Raw genomic sequence first — 22692 nt, 5'->3', positions numbered from 1 at the left:
CACTCCTTATGTGGGCTCCCTCCCTGGGCTGCTAGGACTCTATGTCCGTAGTCACAACAGTCACAGAGGGCTGTTGTAGTCTCTGGAGAGGCTGGATGACTGCCCATGTGGCCGCTTACGTGGAACAAACAGAGAAATCAGGTTTTGTCAAAAGCCAACTTTTAACCAGAGCCAACTGAGTCAGGGCCAGGACACAGAGAAGCTGAAATTTATCCTCCCTTTACTGTTGTCTTTGGCCTACGCAGAGTGTACCAAAATCTCTTCCCCAAGGCAGGCATGCCCTTGCCCACACTAGACTGTATTTTCAAAATGGGTTTGTAAAAGGGGCTGCCCAGTATTGAAACATAAGTAGGACTAGAGAAAGATGGCTAGGTTTCAAGATGGATCCATTTTGGCATGACACCTGGAACTCAGCAATATAAGTTGGCCACCAATAAACATGTCTTTTCTACAGTTCTGCCCGCCTGTCACACCATTTATTGCTAACAAAATGCTCACCCTTTAAAAGAAGCAAGCAATATGAAAGCAGCTTAAACAAAGATGTCTCTTTCTCTTTAAGACCAAAATCAGTTCTTCAGGGGTCATTTTTCCAAAGCAACAGAGAAATTAACCACACAAGCAGGATGTAGCTCAATAGCGCAGGCCTGCCTTCAAGCAAGAAGTATGTAAAGAAGGGACCACTGCTCCCAAACATAGTACACAGGAGCTTAACTCATTCCCTGGAGTCTCCCAACCAAACCCTTAATGTCTTATGAGTTTCTGTTACTGAGGCCCAGCTGTCAGCTGCATCTTCCAAAACAAGCCACAGCTATAGGCTTCTCTCTAGAACCTGACAAAAGTTAAAGGTGGCTGGCCCAAAATTTTTAAAAACTAGATTTCGTCCTTTGTTTTTGCTTCTTTATGATGAATAAAGAAGGATTGAAAGGTTGGTTTGTTTAGGTTTTTTGTTTCTTGGAGGGGTCGTTTGGTTTTGGTTTGTTGGTTTTTTTACAACAGGCTTTCAGGCCTTTTTCGTCCATTATGAAGAAGCAAAAAGGGGCACAAATCTGTTTTTTTCCTTTGCAAGAGGCAGTCTTCCCTACACGTTGAGTTGTTCCCCTCCACTCAATGGAAAGGCTTAATTCCTTCATGGTCCAGCTGAGAGCATGATATATAAACCATGAGAGCAGAGTAATCCCATATGGATGTTAGCTTGCACATGCCCTTGCCCATATTGCACTAATAACTAGGATTTTTTTACTTCACTGGGGTCCATGGGGGCACAACCATTATGCTCACATATGAAATGTGGCCCAGCCTGATAAGATATTAGGCAGTATCTAACTGTACCTGCTGTGAGAGTTAAGTGGAAGGCCTAATGAAGAACAACCTTCCAGTTCTCACCAGAAAACCCCACCATGAAATTTAATAGTTGCTACCCCATGCCTCTGCCTACACTTATCTAGGCCCTGACCAATGAACTTGTCAGTGGACCTCTGTGCCCACAGGAAACCCCACTGATGTCAATGGAGAGCTCAAACGGAGTTCATTGCAGCATGGGGGATTCACCATGTAGGGGACACAAGGGAACAAGCAACTCAGAAGTTCTGCACTCTCTGGGGAGGTCCTGAATTCAGGAAGCACCAGCTTACGGAATCTATTTAAAGCCTATTACCATAGTATCAGAGAGACTCATATTCATTCATGAATTTAGCCTCACAATCCCCCCGAGAGGTAGAGAAGTTCTGTCATCCACATTGCACAGATGGGGAACTGAGGCTCAGAAAAGCTAAGGGACTTGCCCAAGATCACAGAGGAAGTCAGTGGAAGAGAGGAAATCCCTGCTCCCAGTCTCCCAAGTCCCAGGCTAGCATCCCAATCACTGGAACCATCCTTCTGCAAAATGGTGAGACACAATGGTTTAAACATGGTTCTGCCCCAACCGTTACACGGGAAAATCTGGTTCTGGCTCTTGTTCCTTGAGGCTGCCAAGAAAGAGAAAGGAAAAACTACAAATAAAAAAAGGCCACCTACCCCACATACAGCATATTTACTGAGCTAATTTACCGTTATCTGCTTTTGACCACTTCTGAGCTATCCACTAATTCAATTTTTATATTAAATCAAACATGTCAATGTTCCCCCATCATTAGAAGGACCCTACAGTGAGGAAATTATGACAGTAGGAGGCGCGTGCATAGTAGCAGTTGGAGCACGAATGCAATACAATTCCAGCTGTGTTTACTGGCAGGCAATATCTTTGTTCCGAATATGTGACTCACAGGTAAATGTTCTCTCTTGCCACAGACTCCTTGATGCCCAGGATAGTCATCTAAACCCCTCCTTTCCATCTCTCCACCTCTCTTCCTGTTTGTTCGACTGGCAGGTCACTTTGTGTAATTAACTCCTTAGACAAGTGGGTCAGGGTTTTGGGCTGCGGGCAGCACTCACCTCGGGCAGCTCCCCGCAAGCCGCGACATGTCCCTCTGCTCCTAGGCAGAGGTGCATCCAGGTGGCTCTGCACACTGCCTCCGCCCACAGGTGCCGCCCTCGCGACCAATGGGAGCTACGGAGCCGGTGCTCAAAGCCGGGCGAGGACAGCACACAGAGCCCTCCATGGCCATCCCTCCGCTTAGGAGCTGAGGGACATGTCGCCACTTCTGGGAGCCAGGTAGGGTGCCTGTCAGCCCAGCGTCAACCGGACTTTTAATGGCCCGGTCAGCGTTCTGGTAAAAAACAAACAAACAAGCACCTGGCAACCATAGGGCCAGACTTTTTCCCAGAATAGCTCAAGTATATCACCTTGGGGAAGGACAGCTGATGTGGCAGTTCCCATAATCTGATCACAGCTTGTGTTCCCTGGCTGATCAGGGTAGATCTATGAACTGGGCTGTGTAATGGGACTACCTGGCTGAACAATCAGGTCACGTCTGTCTCCTATTCCATCCTACACAATAGCATGTCAGTACTCCAGAGAGAGTGCCTCCATTGGAATGGATCTGTAAGGCAGCTTTACATAATATACTACCTATAATAGGTTAACTTAATGGTAACAGCAGCACAAACATATTGTTCCTCTCTAAGCTGATCGATCATATTCATTAATTTCAAGAGGCCGCAGCTGGTAACTCATACCCTGAAATAGCTCCCCCCAGAGTCTCATTTCCGGTTGCTCATGAAAAATGATAGAAAATAAACTCCTCTCCCTTCAGCTTCTTCTGCCCTTGAAGGCTTCCCAGCATGTGAAAGTGAAATCAGTTCCTCTGCAAGCAGAAGCCCTTTCCCCTCGCCAAGCGCTGTCAATCATGCTGCAAATAACACTTGCACATTTACACTTCTTCAATTTATTCTTTCATTTGCAGAGGAGCAATGCAAATGAAAATTGAGGTGCCAGTGGTGTGGTTGGGGAAGGTCCTTGGATTGTGCAAAATGCAAAGTACTTGATGTGCGGTGAATTACACAGGACAAAAGGAGACTATTTCTTTCACTGAAAGAGGATTTATTTAAATTTCCCTTCTCAGGGGAAAATATAACAGTATCCTAGAAAAAAGGTCCATACCGTTGCAGTAATACAGTAGTAAACCCTATGGCTTCAGTTTCCAGCAGCTGAAGATAATGGGCACTCAGCACCTCCCAGGATCAAACCCTGAGATCATCTTTCTCCAGGCTATGCATCCACTATAGAGAAGTTTCTGAGTAGCAGCCGTGTTAGTCTGTATTCGCAAAAAGAAAAGGAGGACTTGTGGCACCTTAGAGACTAACAAATTTATTTGAGCATAAGCTTTTGTGAGCTACAGCTCACTTCATCGGATGCATTCAGTGGAAAACACCCATATAGAGAAGATACATGGAGCTTTGGGAGGGAGTGTAGGCTAGCGATTAGATCAGAGGACTTGAAGTCAGGACTATTAGGTCTTAGGGTATGTCTGCACTGCGGAGTGTACCCAACTGGTGGCTCACATGCATGCAGAGCCGTGCTTACCGACCCCGCCTCCAAGCAGTCGCACTGCAGAGTTGCACACAACTCATACCCGTGTAGCTGCGATTATACAGGCTCGGCACTAGGATTTTTGAGGGACATATCCCAGGGGCCTTAGCGCCCCACTAAATTTAACCGCTTTAGGAATTAGTTCATGGCATATTGTGGGAAAACTTCTGAATCCTTCCCGAGCCCCTGTGCACAAGTGTTCCTAGCCCCCAGTGCATCAGTCCATTCCCAACAGGGCCACTAGCTCACCATGTGACCAGGAGCAAATCATTTAACCTTTCCCTGCCCCTATATTTATTAATATTAGTATTATTTAATTATTATGTATATTATCATAGTGCCTAGGAGCCTAGTAATGGACCCGGACCCCATTGTGCTAGGCGCTGTGCGAACACAGAACAAAAAGATAGTGCTTACAATCTAAGTAGGATTACTCAACTGTAAATTGGCTACAATAATAAAAACAGTGCACCTCACGTACCTCACAGGGGTGCTACAGTGCGTACATAAAGTTAACGTTTCTATACAACTTTGAGATTCTTGAATGAAGGACACAGAGCAAGTACAAACTCCTATACAGAGCTTTAGCTCAGGGACATTTGCGATCACATACAGTAGCATAGTTTTAGAGAAAGGTATGGGATCTGCCAGGGAAACGGAAGCAGAAAACAGTCTCTGTGCAAAATGGACAATGAGAATCAATGGATCCTCTGAGTTTTGGTAATTTAGAATAAGTTTCATTTTTCAGCCTTTAGTGCTGTAAAATTTGGGTGTGAAATTCAGCAGGGGAACGTTTATTTACTTAAACAATTGCTTTTGTTGGAGGTTTTGGCTTTTGTTTTTACATTTGTGGAAATATTTTTGTTGGTGTTGGGCTTCACAATATAGCTTGTTTCTACAACAGCCAAACCTTGAGCCAAATTTAAATTGACAGTGCCCCTTTACAAAGCGAGGCGTCCGTTCTGCAAACACTCACATGAGTAATTTTACTCATGTGAGCAGTCCCAGTGACTTCACTAGGAATTATTCATGTAAGTAAAGCTACCCGTATGCCTAAGTGTTTGCAGTATCATGCTTCAGCAATATACTGTTAGAAAACCATGCCAGGAACTATCTGTCTGAGCCATTACATTTTTAAATGGCTTCAGATGAAAATAATCACCAATATTTTTATTCTCCATCAGGCTGCAGTTACAACTACAACTTCCAGAATGCCAGGCAACTGAAGCTCTAGTCATATGACTTAAACTGACCTCTTGCGATTTCTAGTGTCTGCAGTCACATGGCAGAGTCACATGGTAGAGTCAAGATGGCTGCAGTGAGAGAAGAGCAGTTTGCAGCTCTGCAGATCTTATTGAAGGTAAAAAAAAAAAAAAGAAGACACAAATGTACTAAGTTAGCATGATGATGTTTGCTTTTTAAAATCCCTGTACTGTTAAACAGCTGCTGAATTCTGCCCAAGAGGTGGCTGCATTTCACTGATCCCTGGATAGAGCTTGTAAAGCAGTTTAGGAAGAATTATGCCAGCTAAATGTGACTAATAAACAGAGAGAATGAAAAGTATTTGAGCCTTAAATGGTGTTTCTCTTCTCTTCTGGGCTCAACACTTTGGAAGCTGCTGCTTATAGAGATGAACTGTATGTATTCATTTATGCAAACTTTGGAGACAAGGGAAAGGAGGTTTGAAATTGGTGATGCATTCAAAAAATGCTGTCTCCCCGTGGTGGATCAATTCCATGCACATAAATGAGCTCTACAAGCCCTGTCGCCTCTTAAGGACAGAACCAGAAGAATGAAAAATGAAAGCTTCTGTATTAATAAATGACACCCCTGCCCCCATCCTTTCAAGCAGTATTTTTTTCCTGGTTGGTGTGGTCAGGTAGCATTGTAACAGGATTTGTAGGACTGATTTAATTTGTCGCTCTTTTAAGGATTAAAAAAAAAAGGGGGGGGGGAGATTCCATTTTTGAAAACACACACAAATAATTCAGCAACACAGTATGATCTGAACACAGGATTCGGAGCCTGGTGCTCCTAAATTCCAATTCTGCTCCTGCCACCAACTCCCTATGTGGCCTCAGGCAAATCACTTCTCTGTCTGCAAAATTAGTATAATGCCAACCTGTTGCACAGGGAAGTTTTGAAGCGTAAGTAGTTATTAGTTCAGTGCTTTGCAGTTGTAAAACACTATAGAAGTACTCACTGGTTTCTCTGCATATAAACAATGGTTTCTGAACCCCGCGCTCATTATTTTCCAGGCTTCCTCAAAGGACGTAGTTAGACAACTATGCCAAGAGTGCTTTTCTAGCTCAACAAGAGGCTCAAGCAAATTGATTGACAGCACCTGTTCCAATCTGTCTGTGACATCAGAAGAAGCAGCTCAAGTAAGAGGGCAATGACACTTCAGCAATGACAGTAGTCTTATTGACAGGGCCTGCATGTAAAAGGTGCTTTTCCCTCTGGTTCCTCTCTTCACAAGCAGCCAAACACTGGTGAGAAGCAGATTTTGAAACTAAAAGCAGTTAGTTAATAATCTGCTTTCACTGTGATGGCTAATGAGGCAGTACAAAGTCCTCAGTGCTGCAGTCAGGCTGGCTCACTGGGTCTCTGTGTTGGCCTGTGAGGACAGGACGTCCTCACAGATACTTGAGCACAAAATGGGAAATTCTGCTCAGTCAAAATGGATACAAATTCAATATATATTCATCTACCTTACAGCAGGGGTCATGAATTGGGTCAATTGCTTAAGTGACTTCGGAGTTCAAGTCCCATTGATTTTCCGTTTTCCCAAGGCTGAACAACCAGTACAAAATATAGCTAGGAACATACTATAGGACGCAAACCTTCATCAGCAGTGGGATGGGTAAGGTAACCCAATAAGCATATTCTGCTTCCAGTTTCTGTAACTTCATGTGTCCAGTTCATCCTTAAATGTAATTTCTTCTGTAAAGTAGTAATATGAGCAATTAGGATGTCACTTTCTTATATTGAAGTCAGAGGGCTCTCCAGAGGCTCAGCGCCACGGAAGATCGGGCCCTGGCTGTTTTTGAAAGCCCTGGGGCAGTAGTTATAGTATTTAGTAAAGGGCTTAGTACTTAGTTGGATGACATGGCCCAGAATCTTGAACAGGAAGCTGGAGTTGTCTGTGTTTGGAGAGTGCAGGTTGGAGTACAGTGGATTGTGAGCAGCACGTATCAAGGGCTGTCATTCCTTACATAAAATGAAATTATATGACTGATTTTGCAGTTGGCTTCATGAGAGCCTGCCAGTGTGCATCTGATTGCTGGAGCTTGGCCTATGAACGTACACTGCCCTGCACCCCATCTGAAGTCATTAAGTCATTCCCCATGCAGTATGTGGTACCCTTCATCACTTCAGCTTCTTTTCCATTATCTGTTCCTTTCCTGCAGCTGGTCTGCTGTTTGCACAACCTCACCAGGCACGTTGTGTATCGGGGCCTGTCATCTGCGGAAGAAATTCTCTCTCTTTTCCCACAGAACTTCCACCAGAGTCTAAAAAACCTCCTGACCAAGATAATTTTGGAAAATGTGTAAGTGCTTGCCATTTGATTTTCATTTGGATGTAAAGCAAGAGGGTGTTAGACATACCAAGTATTCACATGGCTGGCAGTCTGGAACACCTCAGCATTCTAAGGGGTAATGGTGTGAGCCTTTGCCACAGTCATTGAGCACCATGGGGCGGGGGAGGGATGTAATGTAATACGGTACTTCCTGCAATAGAATGGTAGATTATACCCGGGAATGCGTGCTAAGGTTTTCCACAAGAATTTAGGAAGGCTGCAAGCCGGTCCCTGGTATCAAAAAGATTGAGAAACATGGCGGTAGGGGACAAGCCCTCAGTCTGTCGATGGTAGTTATCTAGCTTCCATTACCATGGTATCTGAGCACCTCAATCTTTAATGTATTTATCCTCACAACACCCCTGAGAGCAAGTACTACTTTCCCGGTGTTACAGAGGGAACTGAGACTGAGACAAATAAAGACCCAGATCCACAAAGGTATTAAGGTGCCTAAACTCCAGTTTCAGGCTTCACTGTGATCCACAAAACTCTCGCCAAATCATGTAGGCATCTAAATTCACATGGGTAAACTCAGCCTAAATTTTCAGGGTAACACTTCCGTCAGGGCCTGAGTTTGTGCCTCTGAGCACATGCACTGCTTCTTCCTTTTAGGCATCCAGACTTCCATCTAAGCCCCAGAGCAATCCGTGCACTCTTAACCACTGATCTACGGGATTTTCTCAAGCTCTGAGTCATTGGGTTGGCGAGAGAGAGAATGCGTGACTCTGTAGTTCTGGGTGGGAGATCCAGGTTCTAGTTCCCCTGCTCCAGTCACTTCTATTTATACACAGTGGAACAGCTTCAACAGGAGAGACTGAGGGAGCCCTGTGTTAGAATATCCTATAGCTCAGTGGTTAGAGCATTCTCCTGAGAGGTGGGAGACCTTTGTTAAAATCCTTTGTGTCCTTCAAGCAGAGGGGTGGAATTGAACCTGGGTCTCCCACATGACTCTGGTGAGAGCACTCACCTGGGATAAGTTATAAGGGGGGATAGTACCACCTTTCCATCCTCCTCCAGCTGTTTTATGTGGACAGAGGCAAGCACCTAACTCATTTTCACAAGAAATGACTTAGGCACTTAAGTCATATGATTCCAGCAGAGGGGTTCCTGGTTGCAGATCACTAGCAAAGATAGGTGCCTCCCTGCAGCCCATATATAGTGCCTATCTCTGTGAGAGGGGTGGGGCTTAGGTGGCTCCCCGTCTAATGCACTGGCTTTTGTGGATCTAGTTCAAAGGCATCTCTCTCTCTCTCCCCCATTCATTTTATGGGCCCATGGCACCTAACTCAGGTGTTGCGGATTGCAGTGTTGTTCCTGTGGTTTTCTAGACACCTAAAAGGTATTGCAACACCTACGTCCTTTTGCGATCCGGGCCTAAGTGACTAGCCCAAGGAAGCATGTGGTAGAGCAGGGAATTGAACCTCTGTCACTTAAATCCCAGACTAGTGCCTTAACCAATGGCCCATTATTACCACCTATCAGACTGTCTCACAGGTAAGGGAGAAAATTTAAAGATTAAAGCTTATGCTGTGGAGCCTGAAGATAAATGTACAGGTCATCAGTAAATTGCACTGAGTTTCTGATGGTAAAGCAATTTTGTCTTGAATACCACGGCCAACCTTCTCCTTTGTTCTAGTTTCTTCACCCCATCAACTCTTCCAGTTGGTACAATAAAGTTGCCACCTGCTATGGCTAGTCTCATATCTCCACCCATTTTTTCTGACTGATCCTTCAGAAAGGAGCCACACTACTCACCATCCCTGTTCTGCACTGCTGCTGTAATCTCTTTTAAAGCCCTCATCATATATTTTTTTTCTCTCTTCCCTTTCACAGCTCCGTCTGGAGGAGTGAAGCACAATCAAGTCAGAGTAAGTAGCAGGTTGCATTTTAAGGCTATGAATATTTCCAAAATGATTAGCAAGACCTTGAAATGTAAAACTCTGAGGTATACTAAAATGGTGTTTGCCAAACTTCTTTGAAAACTGAGCCCCCCTTCAGGAAGTGAAACCAATGTTGTCCCCACCCTGCAGCCTTCCCATGGATTGTCAAGGGCTTATGTATTTCAGTGTATACATCTTCAGTGCCATCCCAAACTGTCCTTGCTCTCTAGCCCCCCACTCCCACATGGTATAGAAAACACTAGCATAGATCTTTATAGTACAATTCCTCGGCCTTCTCACATGCTTTGGTGTTTAGTGAACAGTTAACAATGTGGACAATTAAAGCATCGTCACTGGCATCTGAATTAGCCCCCTTTTAAGTGCCTGGACAGTTCACGCCTCAGAGACATTTTTTCAAGCTGTCTGCAAACTCAGGCAGATGTCTGCATTGATTACACTTGCTACACTGTTTTTTTAAAGCTTTTATTTGAAAGAGTTTTCTTTCTAAAGCAAGCTGACACTCTAGAGAACAACTCGAGGCCAGTGTGGGCCCTCTTTGCCCCTCCCAATGGGGTAGGGGTGGGGGGCAGTGGAATGTTTTCCTGAACACTCTGGGAAAACACTGCCGTAAGAAAATCGTTAGGGAAGGGGTTTTCAAACATCTTGATAAAATACAAATCGTGGGGAGAGGTTGTTCCATGGTTGCATAACATCACTGGCAATTACAGCAATTGCTTACACTAAATATTGTCCTAACCGTGCTTTTGCACATATCTTCACATTGCAGTATGATCTAGGAAATGAGATGAGCTAGCGCCATGTGCCCAACCAACTCTCCATGGCCTATCAGCAATGGCTCTCCTGACTGCTGGTGGCCCTTGGACCACGTTCAGGAATCCCTGCTCTAGGGGTTCTGGCCGTTATTTTAACCTAGTACTAACTGCTGAACATGGTGGAATATCCTGTTGGAAAGAGAGATTATTTTCTGGGAAATGGTGGATTATGCTTTTGCTGTTTATAATGCATCTGCTGCACATTACAGAGGGGCAGATATGATGATTGGAACAACAAACATTCTGAATGGTCGATTGACATGGTCATAAAAATTAGGACAGTTTCCTCGGCCTCCAAATCTACCGGTAGTGACTCCCTTGCCAATTAAAAGACAAGACTAAACAGATGCATCTTACATTGTGTTGTGAATGCTGCCAAACACTGGACTGTAACTGGGCGTGGCTTCCAAAGACAAGCGCTTGCCACCCAAGGCTGCAATGCTTCCTGGGGTTCAGCTCTGGGGACAGATGGCAAGAGCAGGCTCCGCACTGGGCTGAGTCAGTGCTTGAACTTGGCTCTCCCATTGCAGGTGAGTCCCCTGACCACCAGGCTGTTTTGGGGTCTCTCTTTGCTTTTCCTTGAAAGGTCTCGGTTTCCTCCAGGTGGTGAATGGGAAATTATTTTATTTATTTATTTATATTTTTGCAGGATGGGAAAACAGTTTCCCGCCCAGCTCTGCTTTGGAGTGCAGTTTGTAGTTATTTTCCAAGGCTTTTCATGTATCAGTAGCTTTTCCAGTTTGGACACACAGTGAGTCATGTGATCATCCTGCTGCCTTGGCAGACTTGCTTTAGTATTGATGCTTTGAAGCTTGCACAGCCTCTGACCTCTTAATAACCTTGAAAGACACAGCTAGACTGTGGGCACTCTTGTCAGATGAGATGATGTAACCCTTTGCTCTCCTAGGTGGTATACAGATATACAAATGATTGAACTGTCAGCCAAGTTCAAAGAGCCTTATTCTCTTGAATGGTTTATAGTGTTCCGGGCCTCTTAAGCATGTACATGAGTATTGCATTGAATTGCTGTTGAATTCGTTAGCTCTAGTCCAATAAAAATAAGGTCCATTAGTCATCCATCAAGTGGAAGTGTCTCAGTGCTTTTAATGAATTGGCCAGGCGCAGGGAGGTGGATGTCCCCTTGCACATACACTGCACACTGGAGTTCCTTTGCTAGCAGGCATGGGGGTGGAAATCATATACTTTACATTGCTTAGTTTTCAGATCATTCCTACATGATTTATCTTTGAGACACACTGTAGGGCTCAAATCAGGGCACGCTCAAATGCTGGTTGTAAGCTGCAGGCAGCAAGCCAGTTCAATAAGGCAAGAGGGATGCTGGGATGCCTTTGGAGAGGGGAGTTAGTGAACCTTATTGCTCCCCTCCCCCAGTTCTTTTGCACTCTTTCTAGGGTTGTCTTGCATGCTACCACCCTTGCGTGGGGTGCTGTGATAACCTTGTGTGCTGTTTCATTGCCACGGGAGGGGGTGTCCAGCTGCCAGCCGCTTATGCATAGTGCAGAGCAGAGGGCTGATTGGGAACCAGAAGGTGCCAAGTGCCTCTGTTGAAATTAGAAGCCTTTGGTTTGTTTCAGTGCAATTTTCCGGCATGGAAATGGGATCTGCAACAGTTCGCTGGCTCCCATTGCAAAGGCTGGAATCACTGCATGTGGACAAGCCCAAGTCATTAATTTAACTAACATGTAACTTTCAATCCTACAGTCTCCCTGCCTCGGCTGGTTGATATGGACTGGAGAGTGGACATCAAGACGTCCTCGGACAGCATCGGCAGAATGGCAGTCCCCACCTGCCTGCTACAGTTGAAGGTAATGCTAATCGATTCCAACCCTCCATGGGTAATATAGTGTCTAGGTGACTGACTCTCCTGCACCTGAACTCTCTGGCAGCCCAGAAGAGTTCAGTGACAAGCTACTCGTGCTGCTAGATGGGCACAAACAGAAATAATGCAAGAAAGCAGAATACTTGGAACCCGCATGCATGAGGTCTAGAGGGAAACCGTGACAGACTCTTTGCAGTATGGGAGGGTGCTCTGCTGTTACGAGGAGCCAGCTTGCTGGGCCCGAGGACAACATGCGTTCTCTGAAATATGGGGACAGCATTAGCCTAGCAAATCATAAAGTGCCATCTGCCCTTCCTCCAAGACAGTTATTCACTCTTTAGCACACCCTCTCTTTAGTAGATTATTCTGGAGATAGTGTTTGTCTCACAGTAGCCTTTGAAGAGACCTCACTCACTGATACGTTGATCAGCTGAGATGGGGTGGAAATAGCTAGACTCCCTGGACATAAAAGTTTAAATCCCAGGAGGGTCTACTCAACCCCTCATTCTTCAAGAGCCATTAAAGTGAGCTGGGATGGGCGGTCTCTTCTGGAGGAGAGATTCAGCGGGGAGAGAAAAATCTGGTAGCTGTGTACTCTGTGTACACAGAGCCCACTGATATTTCTAGTAAGAGAGGGTTTTGCCCTGGTATCCTTGGTCAGAACCTCCCCTTTACTCATTGTCGCCTTCTCCCACAGAGGAAGCTGCATTTCATTGGTGATGTACACAATTTGGGGAGCACACTGTGGTCCTTCAGGAGGGGAAATTGTGGTGTAGGTCAGCTATTTTTAGTCCATCTCCAATCAATTCTGATTCGAATGGAAACATTGTGGGGGAGGGGGTTGTATATGTGGATGTCTCATGTGAGTGCAAACCACATTTCTACTTCAGATTCAGGAAGATGCTGCCTTGTGTGGGGATAGCCCTGTGATATCTTCAGTGACTGTGGAGCTGAATAAAGAAACCCTAGACACTATGTTAGATGGTCTGGGAAGGATCCGAGATCAACTCTCTGCTGTAGCAAACAAATGAATGCCTGGGATGTGAATTTCACCTGCCATTTGTACCTGGAAAGGAACTCTCCTCTATTACAAATAGAGCTCTGATATCTTACAGACTGGTATCTCTCTCTTTCTCTACCAATCAAAATTTAAAAATTGTTTGATTTTTTTTTTTGTTGGGGGGTGGGGAAGGGGGAGGTAATAACACAGCTTTCCAAAAGCAGATGCTTCAAGGTGCACTTGCTCTGGTGCCAAAAGTATTTTCCTAATGTTGTTGAACAAAAACTGGTCTCCCATTCAGAGAAGGATTTAAGGACTCAGAGCCTGACTTAATCGCAAGGGTTGTAATGGGAAATAGCAGCAGCCAGTGGAGCGAACGCTGTTTCCCTGCCCTGAGATTAGGGACGAAAAGACTGAGGCTAGCTGATGGGCTGGCTTCCAGCATTACCAGACAACAAGAGTGCTTCTCTCTCGAAGCTGTGTGTACTGAGGTGCATGCTGTACGTATCTCTCTCTCCCTCTCAATGAGGCATAGCTAGGCTACAGATTGTTATTATAGGATAATGTTTTGAAATAGGACAATTATTCTGCAGTGCATTCCCTTCTGATTGACTCCATATTACTATTTGCAAAATGACTAGTCTGAGCAGCTCACTGTAAGTAACTGGGTTGGAACATCTGTAGTAGCAAGTAATTTCCTCCTTCTGGCTGAAAAGAAAAGGGGGTTGGGTTTTGCTCACTTATGTTGGGTTTAATAGTCTTAGGCCTTGTCTTCCCTGCAGAACGAAAAAAGGTGTGAAGAGAAATTTAGATGATAAAGAATCAATAGCAACTGTGTGTACCACAGCTGGTGTCTGTACCCGCAAAAGGCCCAGTTACATCTTCATGTAAAATGAATCTTTTTAATAAAAGAAAAAAATAAACTGTTACTTGATTGACTTCAGGTTTATTCTGAATACATTCGCTTCTCTCCAGACACGTTCCCTCAGTCTTGCTGTGCCACCTGCCCTCTGTATTGGTTGGGTCGCGAGTTCAGGTTTGTTCCTTTCTTACTCAGACAGAGCTGATCCTCTAGCTGTCTCTTTCCTCCTTTTGGAGTGAAGCTCCAGATCAAATGAGTCTCATCTTTCCTGCCCTCTCCCATCTCATGGATGTAATTAAAGATGGGCCTGAGGCAAAATCTCATTCAAACTCCCTCACGCTGTTTTGTGGGGAAAGAGAATAGCTGAGTTGATCTAGATCCACGCTTCATGTAGGCTCCTTGTTCTATAATGTGCCCAATAGAAACTCTGGACCTGAACACCGCAGCTCAGGCCCGTCTTTAATTAATGACAGTCTGCACTTCTTTAGCATGTAGAAAAGGGTCTTAGTCCTTACAATCCCTAATTAATTCAGGGAAATAAGATACAGGTGGCTTAACTAAGGCATAGAATAGTAAAGCGACTTGCCTAAGGTCTTAATGAATCATTAGCAGTGCGGGGACTAGAACCCAAGTCCCGGCTCAGAAGTCTCTTTTCCAACCCCTTGATCACACTGCCTTTCAAGATGTAAGCTCCCTCAGCATAGATTTTTGGGTTCCTGATGAGGACACTTAAACATGTTCGTTCACGTTACTGAAGTAGTCTGGGGCCTTTATTATAAGAGGGAGTCTCGCTGATTTTTCAGTCCTCTCGTTTGAGGACAATAGCTCCTTCCGAAGAGAACTTATTCAGACGAAAGCACTCTCACTACCATGAGAGCCAGATTGTGCTCTGCATGGTGGTTGGCTCTGAACACCATGCCAATGACTGACTGCCTTCATCCGCAGCACCTTTGCTGGCATTAGAAACTTTCATTACAATGGTATAGTGATTACACTAACCTCTGTGCATTTTTCTTCTTTCTGGGCAGCTTTTCGGTAGGTGGTTGGCGGATTTCTTTTTATATAGAAGGTTAATACCAGCGCCACTTGGGCCTTGCTTATTGAATAGCTGTCACATACTAGATGTAACTTGATTAAGGTTATATAATTTAAGCATCTATAGGTTTTCTGCTTTCCAATAAGCACATCAGAGATGTCACCATGCTAGCAAGCTCTGTACCAGTACAAGGCAATACTATATGTCCCCTTACTGCTGTATCCTAAAATGTTGTACAGCATTATCCACTAGCACTAATAGGGTGATGATAGCACTGATTCAGGTATTGCCAATCACTTTAAAAATACCAATGAATTAAGCCTCACAAACACATCTCAGAGGCAGGCACATTGGGAATTATTGTCCCAGTTATACATATGAGTAAATTGAGCACAGTTGCCAACTTTCACACAGTAAATAAGCACCCCGACTTTCACAATAAGCCAATAATCAAGCTAATCCCATTTCAAAACAAGGCCAAAACAACCCAACCCTACGAACTCCAATGCTGTATATGACTAGATCCCACGGCGTGCAGTCTGGGATTGTGGTGGGCCCACTGTGCACCCCAACTCTCTCCCCGCCTTGCCCCTGCTTGCCCCCCCTTCCCTCTGCTTACTGGGAGCTGATCAAAAAAAAAAAAAAGCAACAAGCTACAAGCCAATCAAGCAATAAGCCAAAAACTAACCAGCAAGCAACTCACAAGCCAATTAAGCCAAAAACAAGCCCAATTTCTGTTTTTTTTTTCACGGGTTTGGCATGTCTGAAATTGAGCCATAAGGAATGTTGCCCAAGGCCACACAAGGAGTCAGTGAGAGAGCTGGCAGTGAAGCCCGGCATGTCTGACGTCCCATGCACTACACATTAGACCATATTTCCTCCCAAACAGCAGAGACAAATTAAAAACTAGAGACAAGTAACTGAGACTTTTCCAATATGATTTGAAAGACAATGGGTGATGCTGAGTGCTCAGCCCTTGAACATCAGGGCACTTATTTAGGTGCCGATTTGGGAGCCTAACTGTCTGCATCCATTTCTTAAAATCATGGCCTGAATATTTATCAATGAATAATACACTAGTAAAACTAATTAATTAGTCCATTAATAAATAATCACTAGGTGGGCCGAGCAACTGTGGATTTCCTGATTTTCCGTGTGCTCTAAAGAGGTGCACCACTGCACTTGCTAGTTATCACGTCCAGTCATTGCCACTTTAAATGTAGGGGGAGCCTGCTTTGGTCTGTGGCCACAGCAGCATCTCCTCGTAACTCTTCATTTCTTGGGCTGACAAAGGACACATATATCCACTGACATTTCTGAAGCTGCTGCTGAAATCCATTAATGATGCACTGGTGCATAATAAGAATACTGAGTTTTACACCCATGGATATGTTGTGCCCATGAGATAGATAGGTAAGGATGGTAACCCACATTTGATGGATACACGCACAGAGGGGGTCTGCAGCTTGCCCAAGTTTACAGAGCATAGCAGTGCCAGAATACAGCAGACTTTCATGCCTGGTTTTGTCCTCAGATCACACCTCTCTCATGAATATGCTAACAGAAGCAGGGTCAGATTAATGCATAGGCAAAGGAGGCACCTGCCTACGGCCCAAATTTGGGGTGGGGGGGGCAACCTGAATGGTGCTGTGACCCTGGGCACCAGCACTGCCACCCACTCAAATTTGGCCCAGCTGCCCATCTGTCATGATGGAGGAGCAGCCAGGGGAAATTTAAATGAACAATGGGGCAGTCAGCACATAAGTTCCCTCTAAGCTGCCTGGACACACAGCAGCCTATTAAGTGCCTTGCAGGCGCTCAGGGCTGCAGCGGGGAGAGATGCCTCTCCCCCAGCCCCGGACCTGCCACGGCAGGGAGAGGCACCTCTCCCCTCCAGCCCAGGTGCTGCTGTGGGGAGAGAGAGCTTAGGGGAGTCCTCTCTCCCCAGCGTAGCCCCGGGGCAGCCTGTACCCCAAACTCCTCAGCCCCAGCCCTACCCCAGAACCTGCACCCCCAGCCACAGCCTGCACCCAAACCCTCTGCCCCAGCCCAGAGCCCCTCATCTTTGGCCCCACCCCAGAGCCTCCACGCCAGCTGGAGTCCTCACCCCCCCCCCCACACCCCAACCCTCTGCCCCAGCCCTGAGCTCCCTCCCACACTCTGAACGTCTCGGCCCCAGCCCTGCCACATGAATTTTGTTATGTGCACCGATATAGAGGTGATGTGTCACCCATCACCTCCATATTGGTGCACGTAACAAAATTCATTCCGCACGTGCATGGGAAAAATTAGAGGGAACGCTGGTCAGCACTGTTCCTCCTCACGGCTGCCATGGGGCTGGCTCCTGCACCAGAGTTTCGCCTTCCAGCAGACCATGTCCCCTTTGCTCTGCACACCGGACTCGCTCAGTGACAGCCTCAAGAACTGCTATTGGACAGAGAGCTGCAGTGAGTGCCCGTATGGGGCAGCCAGCTGGGAGGGGAGCCCTGGGCAGGGCAGACACAAGGGGGTCAATAAGGCAGTGTCCGTGCATCAGGAGCTAGTCACTGACCTGGGTAGGAGAGGATTAACTAAGCAACAGCTGTGCAGGAGGAACCAGACATGCTTGGGTTAATAGAACACTAGTGCAGCTGTGCTGGTCAGGACAGGGTTAATATACCTGGATCCATCCTGCTTGGGAGCAGCTAGTTTAGCTGGCCAGTAGAGGGACCTAGAGGTGTATGTTTGCCTATGGCCCAGTGATGGGTTAAACCAGCCCTGAACAGGAGAGAGGGAATGAATGAATACTTTGTGCCAACTGTCCAGGTAGCTTGTTTGCAGTGACCTGAATAAAAGCTCTGTGTAGCTTGAAAATTTCTCTCTTTAACCAACAGAAGTTGGGCCACTAACTAAAAGAGATTACCTCACCCACCTTGTTTCTCAGGGAGCTTGCGTGTTTTCCCCAGAAGATGGCGAACTTGGCCTTCTACTTTGAGCCACCATCCCAGTATATCTGTAGAAAGGCACAGTCTGGGGGTGGGGCGATGAGAGGCTGGGATGAATCAGGTGCCTGCCACAGCCCAAACAGAGCCACTTACTTTGGCATAAAAAGAGGGGGGAAGGGGAGATTATTCACTGGTTCGCAAAATGCCTGTCATGTGCAAGCACATTTGTGGGCTGAGGCACTTGAGTGGATTCCTGGGGAGGCTGGCAGAACTGGAGGGAGCCGATGCCTGTCAGTAGAACACTTCGCCAGTCATTTGCCTTTTTAATGGAAAAGGATTCATGCCAAGTGTGAATCCTTCCTTCTGTGTTTAGACGCAAATCCTGGCAGGGACTGCTTTGGCATCCCAAGAGAAAGCAACAGTGTTGTGTTATACACTGACAATTTGAGATCTTTTAAAATGACAGTTTCAAACAATGCAAATTCCTGATATAGCCCCTTTAAATAACAGCATGCACAGACATTTACAAAAGGTCTGTACAATAATATTCTAAGGGTTTTTCTGCTCTTCTGCAATATTACAAAGATCTCTTAAAGCAACTCAAGAGCAACATGCCTAGCGCACCTGTCCTCCCACTCCACTTCCTCTCTGGGCACATTTCCACCTGCTTGCTGCCTTTTCAGCTTCAGCTTTGCTGCTGTTATTGGTGCAGGGCCTGGGACACAGAGTGCATGAGATCCTCCCTAGAGCAGTGCAGGAAGGAAGTCATCTTGCTAGCACAGGGGACAGGAAGCACAACTGTGCATCAGCGTAACAGTGAAACAGACATGACACAAAGTGCTACCAAACACACAAAGTAAATAAACTGAATAGTATTAAATACATTTCCACCCTAGCCTTCTCTCTTCCAGTTACTATCTCTGAGGTATTATTTGTAACGAAAGTATCGCTTTTTCAGACAGAAATGCAATTTTTCAAGTTGACAGCAATCCTTTATGGAGATGAGATGCGAAGGTTCAGTGCCAGGGAGCAGTAGACTTATAATAGCATCCATTAGAGCTGTTAGCAAGAATTTGCCAGGGCTTCTGTTGGTAATTTAGGGGGTTATAACTCAGCAATGCAAAATAAGATGCAGGATGAAACTTTGCATATAAGATCTGGGCCTGGGAGTGAGCTTTTTCAAAAGAAATAATAAATCCCAATGTTGCTTTGAGACTTTGGGCCATGTCATAAATTATTGGTTCGGACATGGAAACCTAAAGGATAAGGACGGTGGTACATCACTGCCTGCCACCTGCACTGACAGCAAATTGACAAAGTCTGAAATACGCACCTCATCCTAATGAATTATCCTCACTCATTGCTCCAGAGAAGAGTGCCTTGCCAATAAACTTAGAGGTAAATTCCTTCATCTGCCCTGAACTTAACCCTATGCACGGCAGTAAGGCTTGCTAAGCAAGCAGCTAGATGTCGATCCTGCAATGTGCTCCACATGGAAGCAGGGTTCTGCCTGGAAGGAGCTGATGACAGGGTCAGGGTCCTAGGAAATTAGTGCCTTTTCCCCAGGAATATTCCTGCATCGTTTTGGATACCCTTCTCCACCTAGTAGGGAGATAGCTCTTAATTATTTTGGCCCCAGCAGCAATAATGGCTGCTGTTACTTTGTGGTCTGCTAATCCAGGCAGGTGGTGGTGTAGGGAGAACCATGAAAGTCTGACCTAGATATTACCAGGAGGAAAGTATGCTTTATTAAAACAGGGATATGGTAACAGATAAATAATCAGAGGGTCACACTGAAATCAAAGAAACCCAGGAATGTTAATCTCAGTAATGTATTTTAAATCAGCCCAGATCTCCTCATTTTTACTTTTGCTGAGAGGGAGGAGTGTGGAGAATGTACATCCTGTTTCTCAGGATGTTTTTCTTTTCCAGGGGACAGATGGTAAACATCACATGCCACTAACACACCCATGTAAGACAGCACCATTGTGAACATTCCAATTTACAGTTTCTACCCATTGCTTTCCTATTTCTGCATTTTTCAATTTGGTGTTGTTTGCCAGATGAGAAATTCTGGCTGATATTAACAAAATAAAGCAGGCACCCACAAAACTGCACTGGTCTGGGTGTGGTGGTATAGCTCCTAATAAAGCACAGACCCTTTCAGGAGAATGGAAGCTGCACATGTTTCTGCCTTTTTTCCTTGCCCCTCTCCTCAGACAAATATTAAACTGACAATGAAAAAGCTTTATTCCTTAAAATAAAAAAATCTAAGCAAAAGCTGTGGGTGACCTGAGCTGCACCATTCTAATCACACTGCTCCTCTCCTGTGTTTCTGCATTCTCTCTCTCTCAGCACTGTAAGTTCTCTGGGGCAAAGACCCTGTCTTTGTATCTGTCTGTAAAATGCCAAGGCACCCTGTTGTTGCTGTACTTGAAATAACTTTGTCTTCTGCCTCCTGTTTGTAACGTGAAGTAGGGATAGCTTAGTTTTTCCAGGATGAGGTTTCAGCTACCTAGACAATTTACATCTGCAGCGCCCACTCAGTCCTTCATCCATCCTTAGATTAACATTAAGTGAATGTGCATGCATCTTTCTGATGACACCTTGTAAAGAAATCTGATTTTCAAAGGTGTTGAGCAACCACAGCTTTCATGGACTTTGGCTGGAACGTCAGACGCTCACCACTTCTCAAAAATCAGCCTCAAAGTCCTATCTGCTTCCCAGATCCCAAGGCACTTTTTGGAAGAGCAGCAGTATGCCCTGGCATCTTTGGCTAATATTTCTCCTTTCCCCACGGCTGTATATCATACTGTATCCTGACTGCCATCCAGAGGTTGTGAAGGTTTCCTGTCTGTTACTTGATGGGTTTAAGAATGATTCCTTTATGTCAAGAAATTTATATTAAGGTAACAATTATACCAATATCACCTTCTCTCTGTATAAGCAATCACCGGAGCTATGAAGTTTGCCATTGATTGAAAATAACCTGGACTTTCAGGTAATGAATTCAATTCATTGATAATTCTCAGCAGAGGGGGAAAGTTTTGGAAGCAATCACTTCAAGTTAAATATTCTGGGCACAGATGGTAGCTATTCTTAACATAAGACTGAACATACATGCAGCTATCTCTATTAATAGGAATTCTGGGGAGACAGCATCATCTAGTGATTAGTGACGGGACAGTGAGTCAAGATTCCTGAGTTGTATCCTCAGCTTTGCCATCCAGTCACTTAACCTCTCTGTGCTCAATTTACCTTTCTGTACAATGGGTATACTACTGAGACTTACCTACCTCATAGGGGAGCAGGGACAATTAAGTGATTCATGTTAGTCAATCTTCTTGAGGTCTTTAGGCACAGGTGCTGAGAGGAATACAAGGTATTGTTATTTAGCTGAGAAGAGGCACTAGCACTATAGGATCCTGTTACGTATGTTAGTGCCCTCCCATTTACTTATCTGGCAGCCTGAAATTATTTTTGCCAGCTACCAAGAAAATGGCTTTTTGCAGAATTTATCAATGTTTGCTGTGCCTTAGGGCCAGATTTTTAGTTTAGTTTAGTTTTATTTCAGTGGGAGTTAGGCACTTAAATACCTTTAAAAATCTGGCCCTTAGAGCACAGCACAGCACTAGACAGCTTTCAAAACATAACAAGTCTTGTCCCAGACTAAAATCTGAAGCTTTATTATAATCCTCTTCAAAGGAAATGTGTGTTCTTTTGGTATGTATAGCTTAGAGCATGTTGTCCCTCTCTCTGGCCCACTTTAAAAGTTTGCCTTTATGTCTCACTGTTACAAAAACTGAGCCCTTTACAAGAAGATGTGTTTGTTGTGAACACAGGCCACGATGAAAGAGCAGCTTATGTCTTTAACATCTCTTAAGAGCCCTCTGCTGTCCTGTCTCAGTCTGAAATATGCCAGGTGAAACCCTGCTTGCTTTTATCAGAGGAAGGTCCCACCCAGGACTTGGCTCCCCACTGAGATGGCCCAGGGCCCTTAAAACTGGCCTCTCAGTTTGTAGATCTGGCCAGTAGGGAGCTGAATTCAAGGGGTCTAGGGGAGATTTCAGGTACATCAATGTCCCCTATTCTTATGCATCTCTCTATCCAAGCCAACTGTCATGTCTTGTGCATGTCTGTACAAGTCTGTGCATAGCTAGAAGGAATTTTTGGCACCTCTGAATGAATCGACCCTAGAGATGGATGTGAACCCTACTGATGTGAAGTCCTGTTTTCACAGCTGGGTCCCTGTTCACTGAGTTGTTTTATTTTCTGCGAGGCTGTCAAGCCTCTACATGTTTACTGTAGGACTGTATGCAATATGGGCAGTGTGGCCTCTTTATACCTTTAAAGGGGATATTGTTCAATTAAGGGTCTTCTCCTGTGCTATTTGGGCATGGGGCTTCAGCGGAGTTTGCAGTCATAAGCATTGTCTGTGCCCATGTATGGAGTGATGCTTAGCTCAGACCTGTATGAACATGAAAAGGGGACGAAGCAGAAATGTGGGGGTGGGGAAGACCTAATAAGAAATCTCTGCCTATTAGCTGGGCTGCACCAGGGAAGTCACCATAGCCGTTTTGTACCTTAGCACCTGTCTTCACTCCTACATGTACCCTGTTATAACACAGCAGTATAGCTTTGTTCCTGTTGTAATGTGTAAATGATATTGCCCTCAGGTGGGGCTGGCCCATGGAGAGGATAAGGGATCTACTACTGTCACCTAAGGGAGACCTAATTTAGCTCAGCTCAGGCTGATTTTTCACGGGATCT

The 22692-nt window shown here is 45.2% G+C and overlaps 1 protein-coding gene across 1 annotated transcript; it reads left to right on the top strand.

Moving 5' to 3' along the window:
- The first annotated feature begins 5222 nt into the window (after nt 1-5222).
- On the top strand, nt 5223-14029 carry COMMD9 (COMM domain containing 9). The gene is made up of 6 exons (XM_048854749.2): nt 5223-5327; nt 6226-6351; nt 7378-7517; nt 9381-9415; nt 11983-12086; nt 12991-14029. The coding sequence occupies exons 1-6, from the start codon at nt 5250-5252 to the stop codon at nt 13129-13131; spliced, it is 624 nt and encodes a 207-aa protein (XP_048710706.1). The 5' UTR covers nt 5223-5249; the 3' UTR covers nt 13132-14029.
- Nucleotides 14030-22692: the final 8663 nt, after the last annotated feature.

The sequence above is a fragment of the Caretta caretta genome, chromosome 6 (genome assembly GCF_965140235.1).
Source record: "Caretta caretta isolate rCarCar2 chromosome 6, rCarCar1.hap1, whole genome shotgun sequence".
In the NCBI taxonomy this organism is placed as follows: Eukaryota; Metazoa; Chordata; order Testudines; family Cheloniidae; genus Caretta; species Caretta caretta.
This window is presented reverse-complemented; position numbering and strand designations above follow the sequence as displayed.